Source organism: Dama dama, chromosome 1 (genome assembly GCF_033118175.1).
Source record: "Dama dama isolate Ldn47 chromosome 1, ASM3311817v1, whole genome shotgun sequence".
Lineage (NCBI taxonomy): Eukaryota > Metazoa > Chordata > Mammalia > Artiodactyla > Cervidae > Dama > Dama dama.
This window is the reverse complement of record NC_083681.1, coordinates 8,772,163-8,785,721: the sequence shown is the minus strand read 5'-3', so window position 1 is coordinate 8,785,721 and position 13,559 is coordinate 8,772,163. Positions and strand designations below refer to the sequence as shown.

Sequence of the window (13,559 nt, the reverse complement as noted above, 5' to 3'; positions counted from 1 at the left end):
AGTAAGAGTCTAGAACACTCCAGTTGCACGTGCCTGCATTCCCTAACATGATTTTGATCCCATCAAAGAAGATCTTTGATAATAGTGTAATAGCAAATCCGGCTGTTCTTGATGCAGATGGAACTGGCCTAGAATTAGGGCCTCGGTCCCATGGGCCCGTGTGAGTGGTCTGTTAAGCCGCAGTTCCTCTTCCAGCACCACTCACAAGGCTGTCTTGGACTGCCAGTACAGTCGGTCCCCTGCACACGAAGGAGTTCTATTCCAAGAGCTTGTTCATAAGTTCCAGAGTTAGCCTAGGTACCCAGCTGACACAATTAGGCTGTATGGTATTGTACTGTAATAGGTTAATAATATTTTTTCAAAAATAATACATTAAAAAAACACAAAAAAATGAAAGTTCCAATCTTACAGTGTAGTACCTTGAAAAGTACGGTACTAGAGTATGACGGCTGGGTGCTAGAGTATGACGGCTGGGTGCTAGAGTATGACGGCTGGGTGCTAGAGTATGACGGCTGGCGTAAACTGGCATCAAGTGAACAGGCAGGCTTCTGATGGGGGAGCGGAGGTGGAGGACGGGCGAGTGAAGCATCTCAGTGATGGGAGGCAGGGGGCAAGCCGGTCTCCCTCCTGCCGGCCCCGGGAGCACAGGCTCCTTGCTGCGTTCAGCTCTGTCCTCCTTGAAAGCATGATCGGACGATGCTGGGTGGAACGTGCTGCGCTGCCGCGCCATGTACAGTGAAATGCACAGAAGCACAGCCACGTGTGGGGGGTGCACGCGTGTGAGTGTGCGCCGGCACCTGAGCGAACGGAAACACGGTCGGCATGCACATTTGCATCTTGCAAGTTCACAACTTGACGGCTCGTATGCAGGGGACTTACTGCCTAGAAAAAGGGACTGTTCCATTTTTGCACAGGAGACACACTTAGTCTCTAATCTTGGATGTGGGAGATGAATAAGAAGTTGTGGGAGTGAGAGGGATGTCAAGAGGGAGGGGGCGTGTGTATACTTGCGGCTGACTCACATTCCTGTGTGACTGAAACCAACAGTGAAGCAGTCACCCTCCACGTAAAGTTTTTTTAAAAGTTTAAAAATGATAAAAATTTAAAGAAAAGAAGTGTTATGAGGAAACTGGCTCAGGAATCAGGCTGCTGGGTTTGAGTATCATCTCTGACGCTGGCTCTGTGACGTACGGCTGAGCCGCTCTGCCTCAGTTTCCCGTTAGAATGGAGATTGTCCTGCTGCTTGCATCCTCAGTCATCGTCTGCATTAGATGAGTCTGTGCGTGTGTGTACCTGGCACCATGCCTGGCGCACAGTAAGCAGTCAGTTCCTGTTGGTCCGTTTCCCTTTGCCTCTCCTGATCCTCGTGGGGCTGGGAAGTGGAGGAGACAAGAGGAATGTGCCTGGGTTTGATCACTTATGCTAGGCGTCTCATTTCCTCACTGTTCCCTCTCAAAAGCAACTCGCCACCCTCGTAAGGATAGCATCATCTTGGTGGTGGTTTAGTTACTAAGTCATATCCGACTATGACTGCATGAACTGTAGCCTGCCAGGCTCCTCTGTCCATGGACTTCTCCAGGCAAGAGTACTACAGTGCGTAGCCTTTCCTTTCTCCAGGGGATCTTCCCAACCCAGGGATCAAACCCAGGTCTCCCACTTAGCAGGTGGATTCTTTACCAGCTGAGCCACAAGGGAAGCCCAAGAATACCGGAGTTGGTAGCCTATCCCTTCTCTAGCAGATCTTCCTGACCCAGGAGTTGAACCGTGGTCTCCTGCATTGCAGGTAGATTCTTGACCAACTGAGCTACCAGGGAAGCCCCAAAGTGAAAGTGAAAGTTGCTCAGTCACATCCGACTCTTTGTAGCCCCATGGACTGTATAGTCCATGGGATTCTCCAGGCCAGAGTACTGGAATAGGTAGCTGTTCCCTTCTCCAGGGGATCTTCCCGGCCCAGGAATCAAACCCGGGTCTCCTGCATGGCAGGCAGATCCTTTCCTGAATGAGCTAGGAGGGAAGCCTAGCATCATCCTGAACTTTTGTGTTCTTAGCCCTGTCTCCCAGGTGTTGCTTCCTCACGCTGTAGTTTTGGAATTTGTACCTCCTTTTTCTTCCGGAGAAATGTGCCTCCCAGCAGTCTTAGTCCTTACTCTCCCCCCTTCCCACATCTCTAACAGACTGAAACTTCCAGCCCGGTCCCCACCTCCTAGCAACTTCTGGGCTGCTTGAGAACCAGCTCTTTTCCACCGTTTTCTCTATTACAGTGTTCTTGGTGTGTCAGTCACATAAAGAATGGGAATCGGTGGCAGCTGGCAGGCTGAGCTAACTGTGCTCAACATTGAGCGGTGTTTGTGATGCCACAGCGCTGTGAGAACTCTTGCACAGACTCCTCGTGAAGAGCTCTGGGGCCTCTGGGGAGGTGCTGTCACGAAACAGGCTGGATGGGGGGGGGACAGCCCCTGAGCTGCAGCACTCCGCATCTTGTATTAACACCGATAGTAATTGCTTGGGTCATGACTTCCGGAGAGTTTTCCCAAAATCTGAAGTTTGTTTACATCTGTGTCTCTGGGGATGTAGATTTTGTTATTGGATAGTTTCTCTTAGCGGAGAAGAATCAAGTATTCAGGTGTACCTTCCTACCCTGAACACATCTTAAGTCTACTTGAATGAGTTGTTTTATGTCAGGATGTGTTTTCTTTTTAAATTAGCACCTCTCCCACTTTTTTTATTTTTGGGTGCACCAAATAAAAACCAACCATGATTTTTTTTTCCTGTTGTTTATAGGTCCTCTTCCTGATGGATGGGAACAAGCCATGACTCAGGATGGAGAAATATACTATATAAACCACAAGAACAAGACCACCTCTTGGCTAGACCCCAGGCTTGACCCTCGTTTTGGTAAAGGTTCATCTCAAAATCTTTTTAAATATTTTTGATTACTGGTTTTTGGTATGTGAATATTGGAAGGTACATTTAAATTAAGTTGCGTTGCTTTATAGTTTAAAAAAATGACTGCCTGGCCAACTTATCTAGTACAATGCTTATGCTTTTCACTTGAAACTTGAATTTGGATCTAAATCAACTTTTTAGCTTTGACTTCTTGGGATGGGATTGGAGGAATTTTGTGGTGGTTTACTAACCAGACTCACTGTTTCTTTAACATTTTTGAGAAGCACAGTGATCTTGTTTAAAATGATCTTTCTAGCTATAGAAATAATCAGGCTGTTGCTTCATCTAAAACCTGAAATACCAGCTTTTGTCGGTGAGTGACCTGGTGTCTGCTTATGCTTAACTTGAGAGAGCAGTGACTCCCATCCTGTGTTTCGATGTTAAAATGTTTTCTGTCCTCAGCTGGGGCAGGGACCCTGCACTTAGAGATAGGCCACTGGAAGCGTTTCCCCTTCTCTTCGTTTCTGCCCTCACTCCCCAACCCCACACCCATATTTTAAGGGTTTTTTTTTTTTTCTTTGTTTTTCATTTAGGAAACAAAAAGTAAAGCCATATTTCTCCCTCAAATCAAATGACAAAAATCACCATTTGCACAAAGAAATACTTCCCTCCCAAATGTGCATATCTTGATAATAGTATACAAGCTCTTTGGGGCCTTTATATCCGTATTTTTTCACTGTTTTCCTTTTCTTCAGTTGGGTTTCTGAGATATTTTCCCAAAGCCATGGAAAAATGAATCTAAAAAGGAGCAGATCATTGTGGTTTTAAAGCTTTCGTCTTGGACTGGATGTAGCTAAATGAAAACAATGTGCAGATCACTGAGTAGGTCAGACTGAGGGAACTCGGAACCTTTGAAGCTTTGCAGGGGTTGACCTAACAACAACTGCGGGGCCCTTACGGGAAAGAGGAATTAACTCCTTGAATGCCATCAAAACACAATCTGGGGTAAAAGGGAAGAAAGAGAGCTCTACCCAGGGCTGGGCAAAATAACTGCCCTGTTAGGAACGTTCTGAACAGTTCTGTGTCTGTATGTATACCTTTTAAAAACCCCGACGTTTGGGTTTGCTGCCCCAAGCTCACCGGTTGGTCGGTGTTAGGAACTGATCCCCTATTCAGGTAAAGTCAGAGTGGGATCAGGGCAGAGACTGTCACTTTGACAGATACCTGGTTTGGCTTAAATGCGAGCCTTTTGAGCTTCAAGACCTATTTGGGTGTTAAAAAAGTAATGTGGCATGTTAATAATTTGCAACTTCAGATTCTATTTAATACTTGAATAAGCCCTTGTGGTCTAAACAGGAAACCAAGTAAGGTAGAAAATTTAATAAATGTTGCCATTTGTATGGGCTAGAACGATAACAGCCATGTTTCCTCAGATCATCTTTAATGAAATGAATTCAGCTTGTCCACATTTGGAGCTTTTTTAAAATGGTACTGTGGGATTTTTTTTCCCTCTACATGAGGTTATGAAAAATGATGATTAACTCTTAGCTAGCTATAGAAATCAGCAATTGGAACAAAGGTTTTTGTTTTTTAAGTATTTTCAGTTAAAAAAAAGTGAAGTAAAGCAAGTTGGCTATGAGCTTAAGTAGATCCATTAATTACACACACAGCTTGGTCTTTTGTTTTAAATGGAAGAAAGTACCAAAAAAATAATAGTCTCCCTCCCACCTCAACATATGTACACAGAGCGTACAATTAAGTATGCCAAGAAAAGGTTTCATAAAATACTCTTACTGCTTTTAGTTTCCCTTTTTGGGCCCACTGTTGTATGTGTATTCCAGACAGGCTTGACAGCTTGCCAAAGCTTTTTATTTTGTGGCCCGACTTCTAATCTGTTCCAGACCTTTTCAGGCAGAGAGCTCAAGTGTAACTGACGCGGAGCAGGAAAGGGGAAGAAAACAGTGTGGGTCTCTGACCCACAGTGACAGCAAAGAGACGAGCTGTTAGCTGCTGGACTTAAAGGAGTTTTCCTTGAAATCTGAAGTTCTATGGTAGATTGCATTTGATCTGCCAAAAAAATATAAACTATCCCCTTTCTGACCCTTTGAACCATGCAAACACCAACAAATGATAGGTTATTGCCTTCATGGTTGTGGAATTTGCTTTCCTGTATTCCCCAAATCTATATTAAAGTATTTACCATTTTTTACCTTAAGTTGACCTATGTCTTTTGATATTTTAGAGTGGAAAATACACCTGACCTCTGTGTGAGCTTGACTTGATCACGTAATTGCCCTCAAACATCAACCTGTCTTATATTTCTGTTCTCTATCAGATGCTTTGGAATAATTATATTTAGAATAATTTTTTTAATCAGCTCTTCACATCCCCCATGAAGTTCATAAGTTATCCATATAATATAAATTTAGGAAATTTGTAATTTGTTATGCATTGGTTCCTTTTTATCCAATTTTCTTGTTCTTTAACATTTAAAAACTATATCTTTAAAGAAAATTATTGAAGTTTTTATTTTATGTTGATTTACCGTATTAGTTTTAGGTATATCACTTAGTGATTCAACATTTTTATAGATTATACTCCATTTAAAGTTATTACAAAATAATGACTGTTTCCCTGTACTATGTTTTTCCCTGTTGCTTATTTTTTATACACAGTAGTTTGTATCTCTTAATCTCATACCCTTTTCTTGCCCTTCTATAAAAACTGTATATTTTTGACATTTATATTATTTTACAGCATTGATTGGTAATTTGTAACAAATCATGAGGTGACATACAGTGGCAATAAGAACCAGCTGATACTGGCTGTGAAAAAAGGAGGGCTTTCATCTATTTTTAAGGAATCATACCAGGACCGTTTTTACACTTTATTAAAGAAAGTTGATGCTTGAATATTACACAGGTCATTAAATTATTTCATATTTACACTTTTTTCCCCCTACAGATTTTATGCTTGCAAACATAAAAAGTCTCAAGTTTAAACATTTTCTTATACATCGTAAAATTATTTATTTTATATAATATAGCCATATGAATATTTTCCAGTGAAAGCCCTAATGAAAGCAAACAAAAAAATTACAATCCCGTTCTTCAGGATGAAAAACCTGTTCCAAAGTACTGATGGTCAGCAAACTGATCTTTTATGTAATGTCCCTGTTTATGTGAAAGAACATATTAAAGGGTTAGAATCTGTGTTTCTGGAAATCAGTGCTGATGGGACCACTGGGATTAAAAACACATTTGGTGTAAATAAAGTACTGGAACTAGCAATGTGGGTTAAAAGGTGTATCTTTTGAGTCTTACAGGAGGTAATAAATAACCTAGGTTGGCAGAAACCCAATATCCTTTGGAATCACTGACAGCCTTTCTGTGCGTACACATTCTATGCATGGAAATGTAACAGGTAATTAAAACCCAGATGTTAATTTTGGTCCTTGGTTTCAAGGCATCCCAAAACTTGCTTTTCAGTCACAAACCAAAAGTTGTTCAGCACACCTTTCTGATCACAGTTAAATATTTTGCATCAGTAGTTAAAGGTCTGTTAAATTTTTTACGTGTTCAGACATGGATTAACCTTTTCCCTTTAAGAGCAAATATTTCCGATAGCTGTTAAAAGTAGTATTTTGCTTTCGATAAAGGTGCACCTAATGACCAACTAAATATCTTGCGTCTATTGTAGAGGAAGGGAAAGCCCCGAAGGCTGTAGGAACTAACTCTGTAACTCCACTAATGGAGTCTTGGGTAGCTAGGATACCAGCATCAGCTCATTTGAACTTTTACTGAAGCAAGTCTCTTGATTATCCAGCATTAAAAACAAGTTTTTCCTTTGTTTTTGTTTTCCTTACCCTCTTTTAAATATTACCTAGTGATCCTAAAATGTCAGTTTTGGTTGTGAGCTATATTATTAACTACTTAGGGCGGGGAGGAAAAGCTGTTTCATTGTGTTTTAGGTAAATAGAGGTGTTGCTAACTGCAACATCTTCAAACAGATAAATCTCACCAAGTTTGGCACGTAAAAGCAACTTGTGACTCTTCTCGTCACCTTTCCTCAGAGGAGGAGGGAGGGGGTGCCCTGGGCGCTGAGAGCGTTTAGCGCCCTGACCCCTGCACGCTGAGCCACAGTGCCACCCAGTCCCGTGACTGCAAACCCACCAACGTCGCTTAAAAAACACTGGGAGAGGTGGGGATTGCTGCCCCAAGTCTGAGTTTCTCGGAGGTCTAAGAAAGTCATGACTTACCAAGTTGCATAGTTAAGTGACAGAACTAGAATCTGGACTTGATCTTTCGACACCCAGAATTTTAAAGAAATATAGATTACAAGCAGTTAATCTTTCAGAAACACACCTAAGTCACCAGTACTAATACATGGACATTTCAGAGGGAGGAAGATGACAATGGTTAATGCATTTACTTATGTACTGTGACTTACATATTGTGACTCATCTTGAGGAAATTACCAAAGGTAGTGAGTTTCCAGTTACAGAAGTGAAACCAGTTGAATTATCAGGCCTCACCTCTGAAGAGATAACCTTCCAACCTCATCTTTGACCTTTCCCTTGACTAGGAGCTTTCCATGTTACAAGGCAATCCATTTTATTTAAGGAAGGTTCTAATGACCAGAAAGTATGTGTTCCTTTATTACTCAGAAGTTTACTTCCATTCAAATTTGTGAATACAGTCCTAATATCAGAACGTTCTCTTTTACTGTGGTTTCTCTAGTTTTTTCCATGCATTAAGAGTTCTGAGTTCTTTACCAGTTTAATTCCCCTCTTCTGGATGCCTCTCATTTAACTAGTGCCTCTTTAAAGGTAACACTCAGTGTCGTTTTTAAATGCACATTATCCAGTGAGAAAAACAATTACAACACTTCTCTCACCTGGCATTTTGTATGACCTTGAAAAATCCTTTAGAAGAAATCAGTTAGCATACTCTTTTCTCCATAGTAGTTGCATAATACATTCAATATGAATTTGAATTAAACTGTGATGCAGAAAAATTCAATATGAATTAAATTCTGAGATAGAAAAATGTACCTTCTCAGTTAGAAATCAGAAGACCCAAGTTATTCTGGTATCACAGTATAACCAGTTCATTCAGAAAGATACCTGACTTCTCAGCTTATACTGAGACTCATATACTGGATGTTTTAAGAATATTTCCAGTCCTTAATTATTGTCATCTGCGACTCTTTGCAGCCCCATGAATTGGGGTCCTCCAGGCTCCTCTGTCCACGGGATTCTCTAGGCAAGAATACTGGAGTGGGTTGCCATTGCCTTCTCCAGGGGCTCCTCCAGACCCAGGGACTGAACCCCAGTCTACCGCATTACAGGCAGATTCCTTACTGTCTGAGCCACCAGGGAACCCCCTTCTTAATTGTTGTGATTTAATGCAATATGCTAGAGTATGAACTCTTCAGTGGTGGCTTTGGATTCTTGCTTAAGGTTATTTCTCAGTAGCTTTCTGGATTAGAGTGCCCTGAGGTTTCAAAGATGCTTTTGAACTATTTATTGCACCATTTAAGTTTAACTTTTAGCCCTCTGGTCACAGCTGGAAATTACTTGTGAAGAGGAGACTAGGCAATCTTTCAGCTTAATCTAAAGATAAGCCTTATCGCATGGTGAGTATGCCCAGGCAGACATCTGACAGGGAATGGCTGGTGCTGGATGGAAGAGTTAAGTTTTGTCTCCACTGTGGAGCTCTGACACATAGAGGAATTGAAACGTGCGTGTGTTAGCAGGGTTCAGCTTTACTGCCTGAAAGATGGACACAGTTTTGGTGTGCTCGGTTTCTGAACTTTCAAACTTCCCTGAAGTTGCTGTAATAGAAGGCCTGATGTAAGCTGATTGGAAGTATAACTCCAGGCCATGTGCTCAGTGCAGCTCAGTTGAAAACACACTGTTAGAGATTGTTACAAATTGTTGCCCTCACTACTTTTTTTTTTTTTTTTTTTAACTTAAAAAAAACAAACACTGAAATGAACGTTTTGATGTGTAAGGAATATTTTTGGAATATCATAATTATTTTGGAATATCAAAATTAGTTCAAACTTGAGGTTTGCAGTTTTAGTCTTTTTTTCTTTATGTTTTATTCAGGAGGATAGTGTCAAAATAGTCTATTATTCATATATTCAATCTCTTCTATTTGCTGAGGGTGAGTAGACATACACGGTTGTTCAGTCGCCCAGTCGTGTCCAACTCTTTGCAGCCCCATGGCCTGCAGCACGCCAGGCCTCCCTGTCCGCACCATCTCCAGAAGTTTGCCCAAGTTCATGTCCATTGCATCGGTGTTGCCATTCAGCCATCTATCTCATCCTCTGACACCCTCTTCTCCTCACATACATTAATGAGGTGAAATTAATACATAGTTTCTATTTGATGATGGTTCAGTGATAGAAATAATTATATAGTGAAGAAGTATTTTTCTTTCCATAACGAATAATAATTTAAATTAATGATTTGTGTTAGTAAAACTCCTCCCATCAAACATAAGAAAATTTATTTTTAAAAGAAACCTGTGTTTCAAGTTATTTGCATCACCTCTGCATTAATAGCAAGTGTCTTATAAACGGCACTGAAGAAGAGATCCATTTGGTGATGCCACTTTTTGTGCCAACCTAGAGATTCAGATAAACAGAAAAGGAGATTGTAGTCTTCCAGAGGGAAAAGCCAGATCGATTTCTGCTGAAATCAGTTGGAGTGACTTAGAAGGGGAGTGGTTCGTATTCTTTGTCTTATGCTCATGTTGTTCTGCTACCCTGGTTGCTGAGGTCACTTCAGAACTCATTCTGGACTTGCTTCAATTTGGAGATTCTCCTGTGCATTACTAATAGCATCCTACTAACCAGGGATAAAAACTTTTTGTACTTACTTACTCATTCAACAGATGAGTGCCAGTTACATACCAGGCACTATGCTAACAGTTGGGGCTGGGGGTTGCAGGCTACTGAGTAAATAAACCATTACAAAACCTGTTCAATACAACGAAGGGCTTTATCATAAGGTGCTCCAAAAGGGGATGAGGTGAGGTAGTCAGAAACACTTTTTTGAAGGGGGACATTAAAGGATGAGAAGCCAGTCAAGCTCTACACTATATAAAAGGACCAGTTTTTGTGCTTAGCAGTCAAAACTCAGATTCATCTCTTCTAAATTATAAATTTCCCTAGTGAAAGAGTAATAAATTACATGTAATTAGAAATAAAGCTATTATTAATGGAACTGTTTACTCAATCTAACATGAATTCTTGATGCCAGGTAGATTTTTAAACCTTATTCCCTGTCTCTCTATAGACCAGTCATTTCATTATTTGTACCTTAAACACTGTTTTCATAGTAGAGGGAAAAAACAGTTATGTTCTGGAGACAGACAGAACTGAAGGCTAGTTAAGACTACTTTCTCCCTTCTCCTCCTCACCTCATTTAGCAACTCCTATGTCCTGCCCCAAACTGCTTAATGAGGTGATGAAGAGAAAATGTTCTGTTGAATGTTTCTTAAGCTCTATTCACAATTGTATTGTTTGAAAAATACCATTGTAATGAATTTTCATGCCAGACTTTTGATAGATGGTTGAAGGAAGACGATATCAAACTGACCTAAATAGAGACGTTATTGATATTTTTGAACAGTTTAAAGATTCAGATACTTTAACCCAGTTTGGGGGGCCTGGCGGTTGATAATTGGGAAGGGAGAAAAGTACAGAGTGTGCCTTTGATAAGACCTAGCGTGGATTTTTAGAGGAGATTAGCTCTTACCACATCATACAGACCAAAGCCGCAATGAGATACCACTTTATTCTCAGTAAGACGGCTGAAGTGAAAGACAGGCATCAGTAAGTGTTGGCGGGCATGTGGAGCGCTTGTCACCCTCATCCACTGTCCATATGATTGAAAACGGACGCAGACACTCGAGAAAACTGTTTTGTTGCGGTTTCTCAGAAAGTGCACCCACTGTGCGGCTCAGCAGTTCCGCGCCCTAGATACTTATGCCCCAAAGAGGAAACCATATGTCCATACAAAAACCTGCAAACTTGAATGTTTGTAGCCACATGATTCATAAAAAGCAAAAGGTGAAAATAACATGTTCCATCAACCGATGAACAAACTAACAAAAGGTAGTGTTCTGTACAATGGAAGGTTATTTGGTGATAAAAAGGAGTAAAATGCTGATACATGCTATAACATAGATGAATCTAGAAAACATACCAAGTGAAACAAGCCAGTCACAAAATTGATTCCACATATATGACCTGTTCAGAATAGGCAATTCCAAAGAGACAAAAAGTAGTTTAATGATTACCAGCAACTGGGGAAGGGGCAATAGAAAGTGTACCCCCAAAGGAATACATGGCTTCTTTGGGGGATGATGAAAATGTTCTGAAATTAGATAGTGGTGATGGTTACACACAGCCCTATGACTTTATTAAAACTACTGATAAAGGGGTGAAGTATCTCAGAATAACTTTTCATTGAGGTATAGCTTAACAGTGTTGAGACACATCTTTTGCATATTAATAATGAAAAGGTACTCAGTCATTCAATTGGGACCCTAGCCTTATTTAAAATACATAAATTATTGTGCCAGTTAGTAACAGCTTTTTGGAGACAGTGCAATCCCCCCAGTCATGTTGAAATACTGAACTAGCAGTGGGTGTTTTGTGTTTTGTTTTCACTGTTTTAAGACTGACAGGTGGCCTGTTAAGATTGTTTTCAGAAAACTTTCATTTCTTTTAATAAGCCTACTGTTTTACAGAAGTCTTAAGTATCTTATCAATACAGGAAAAACCTAAAATTTCTTTCCAAATGTTATGAACAAACTAATACAGCCATTCTAACATGTAACCATGTAATGTCTGAAGTTTGATAAAATATTAGACAAAATAAAGAAGTGCTTTCTTGTGTTTGGGGAGATTTGATGTGAGTTAATGTTTTAAAAGTTCAAAAAAAATGTTTCTAAGTTTAAATTTACACTTAATGATATTACTGGGATAGACTTTATTATCACAGTCTACAGTTGATTACCAGATCTGAAATACTTTGTAATACTACAGGATTGAAGATACCAATTATGCAAACCTAAAATTTGTCTGAAGTTTGAAAACTCAGATGTTGAGAGTGACATTTGAAAAGAACCCATGGTGATGACCTCCTTTGTTTTTGAGAAGGTGGTCTTTTTTTTTTTTCCTTCAGTAATTGCTGACTGTATAATTTGCTACCATAAAGCTGTCAGGACTGATTTGTTTCTGACTGATTTGTTCAAGTTATGAAATAGTAACTTGTTACTATTAGGCAGCAAACTCTGAATTTTTAAATATAGCATATTTTTTAAAAAAAATTCTGTCCTGTGTTAGGGATTTATTTTCTCTTTACCTTTTAGAAATTTTGTTAAAACTGGAGACATTTGGATTTTGGTGGTTGATCACTCAGGGGAAGAAGTTGGTAATGCAGTTCTTTTCTTTTTTAACTGCCCTGCCTGCTTCCCCCGTGAAACAAAGCCTGTTTTGTTTCTTATCTGCCTGTGAGGTCTCTGGTGCACCCCATGTGGGTGCGCGGCTCTGTGCTTTGTTGAAATGCTTGAGATGGTCAGAAGGTAAAGAACGGGATGCTTCTGAAGAGAAGAAATCCCAGCCTCAGTTCATAAAGAAAGTTGTTTGAATTCGTCACTTAAGTGAACCCTTAATACAGAAACTTGTAGGACTGCTTGTATCCACAGGTAACAAACAGCATTTAAGTAAACAACGAAAAGGACTGACCATTATTAGCCAGAGAAACTGTATCTATTGCATATTTTGTGCAGATTTCTCTTTAATTTGTGGCGTTTTTACTCTGTCTTTTGATTCCCTGTTTTTCCCTTTCTGTGGTTTTTAGCAGTCAGTTTAGGTTTGGAAACAACCGTACCGACCAGTTCCGTGTGCCATCGGCAGTGGTCGCTGTCATTACTGATTACGGCATTACTGATCACTGGCGTTTAATTCTGAGAAACTGGTGAGGCGCAGAGGAGAGTTATGCTTATTTTCATACAATATTGTTACTGTCCAGCTAGTTTTCACAAGAATATATATTTACATTAACTTGTTATATGCAATATTACTTAATAAAAATGCAATGTGGAAAGTTCAAAACTTTTTTTTAACTAGCTTTTTTTAAAAAATTCTAGAGTTTTCTTAACTCTAGAATCTGTTTTGAAATCAGTCATATTTTATCATTTCAACACTTCTCAACTAACTTAGGGGTTATTCTCTAGCAGGTTTTGTTTTTTTTTTTTTTTTAATTTATTTAACTGCTTGGAATGGAAACCATTTTTCCCAGTAGTTTTTTGCTCTATACCTCAGATAGTGAAAGGTTCACCATACGTGATAGATACTCAGATCAGTCCCCCAATTCATATTTAACCAATATTTTCAAAACTGATACAGCAGAAGGTATGGAAACATCTCTTTGAAAAAATATGCTGAGTGCCCTTTGGGAATGCCAGGAACATTTTCACCAAAAGAGAAGGATCCCTAAGGAGGTTGAACTAAGGCTCAAACTCCACCACCTGTTTTTTTCCTGTTTAGATCTTGTAGGAAAAGATCTATGCATGTCTTTGTGAATCATAAAATACTTAGAAATAGTGACAAGCATAATGGAGTCGAGGGATGGGGGAGAGAAGGTATGGGAA

General features: G+C 39.9%; 1 protein-coding gene across 8 annotated transcripts in view; it reads left to right on the top strand.

Annotated features, from left to right (window-relative positions):
- The window catches only part of YAP1 (Yes1 associated transcriptional regulator), a 126,685-nt gene that overhangs the window by 82,872 nt on the left and 30,254 nt on the right, over positions 1–13,559 (top strand). For 4 of the 8 annotated variants that reach the window (XM_061143417.1, XM_061143472.1, XM_061143436.1 and 1 more), the window contains exon 4: positions 2,782–2,895. In XM_061143417.1, coding sequence (XP_060999400.1) covers positions 2,782–2,895 — 114 coding nt within the window. Of the gene's footprint in view, positions 1–2,781; positions 2,902–13,559 lie in introns of all 8 variants that reach the window. The other 4 variants (XM_061143445.1, XM_061143407.1, XM_061143464.1 and 1 more) reach the window with 1 other exon arrangement.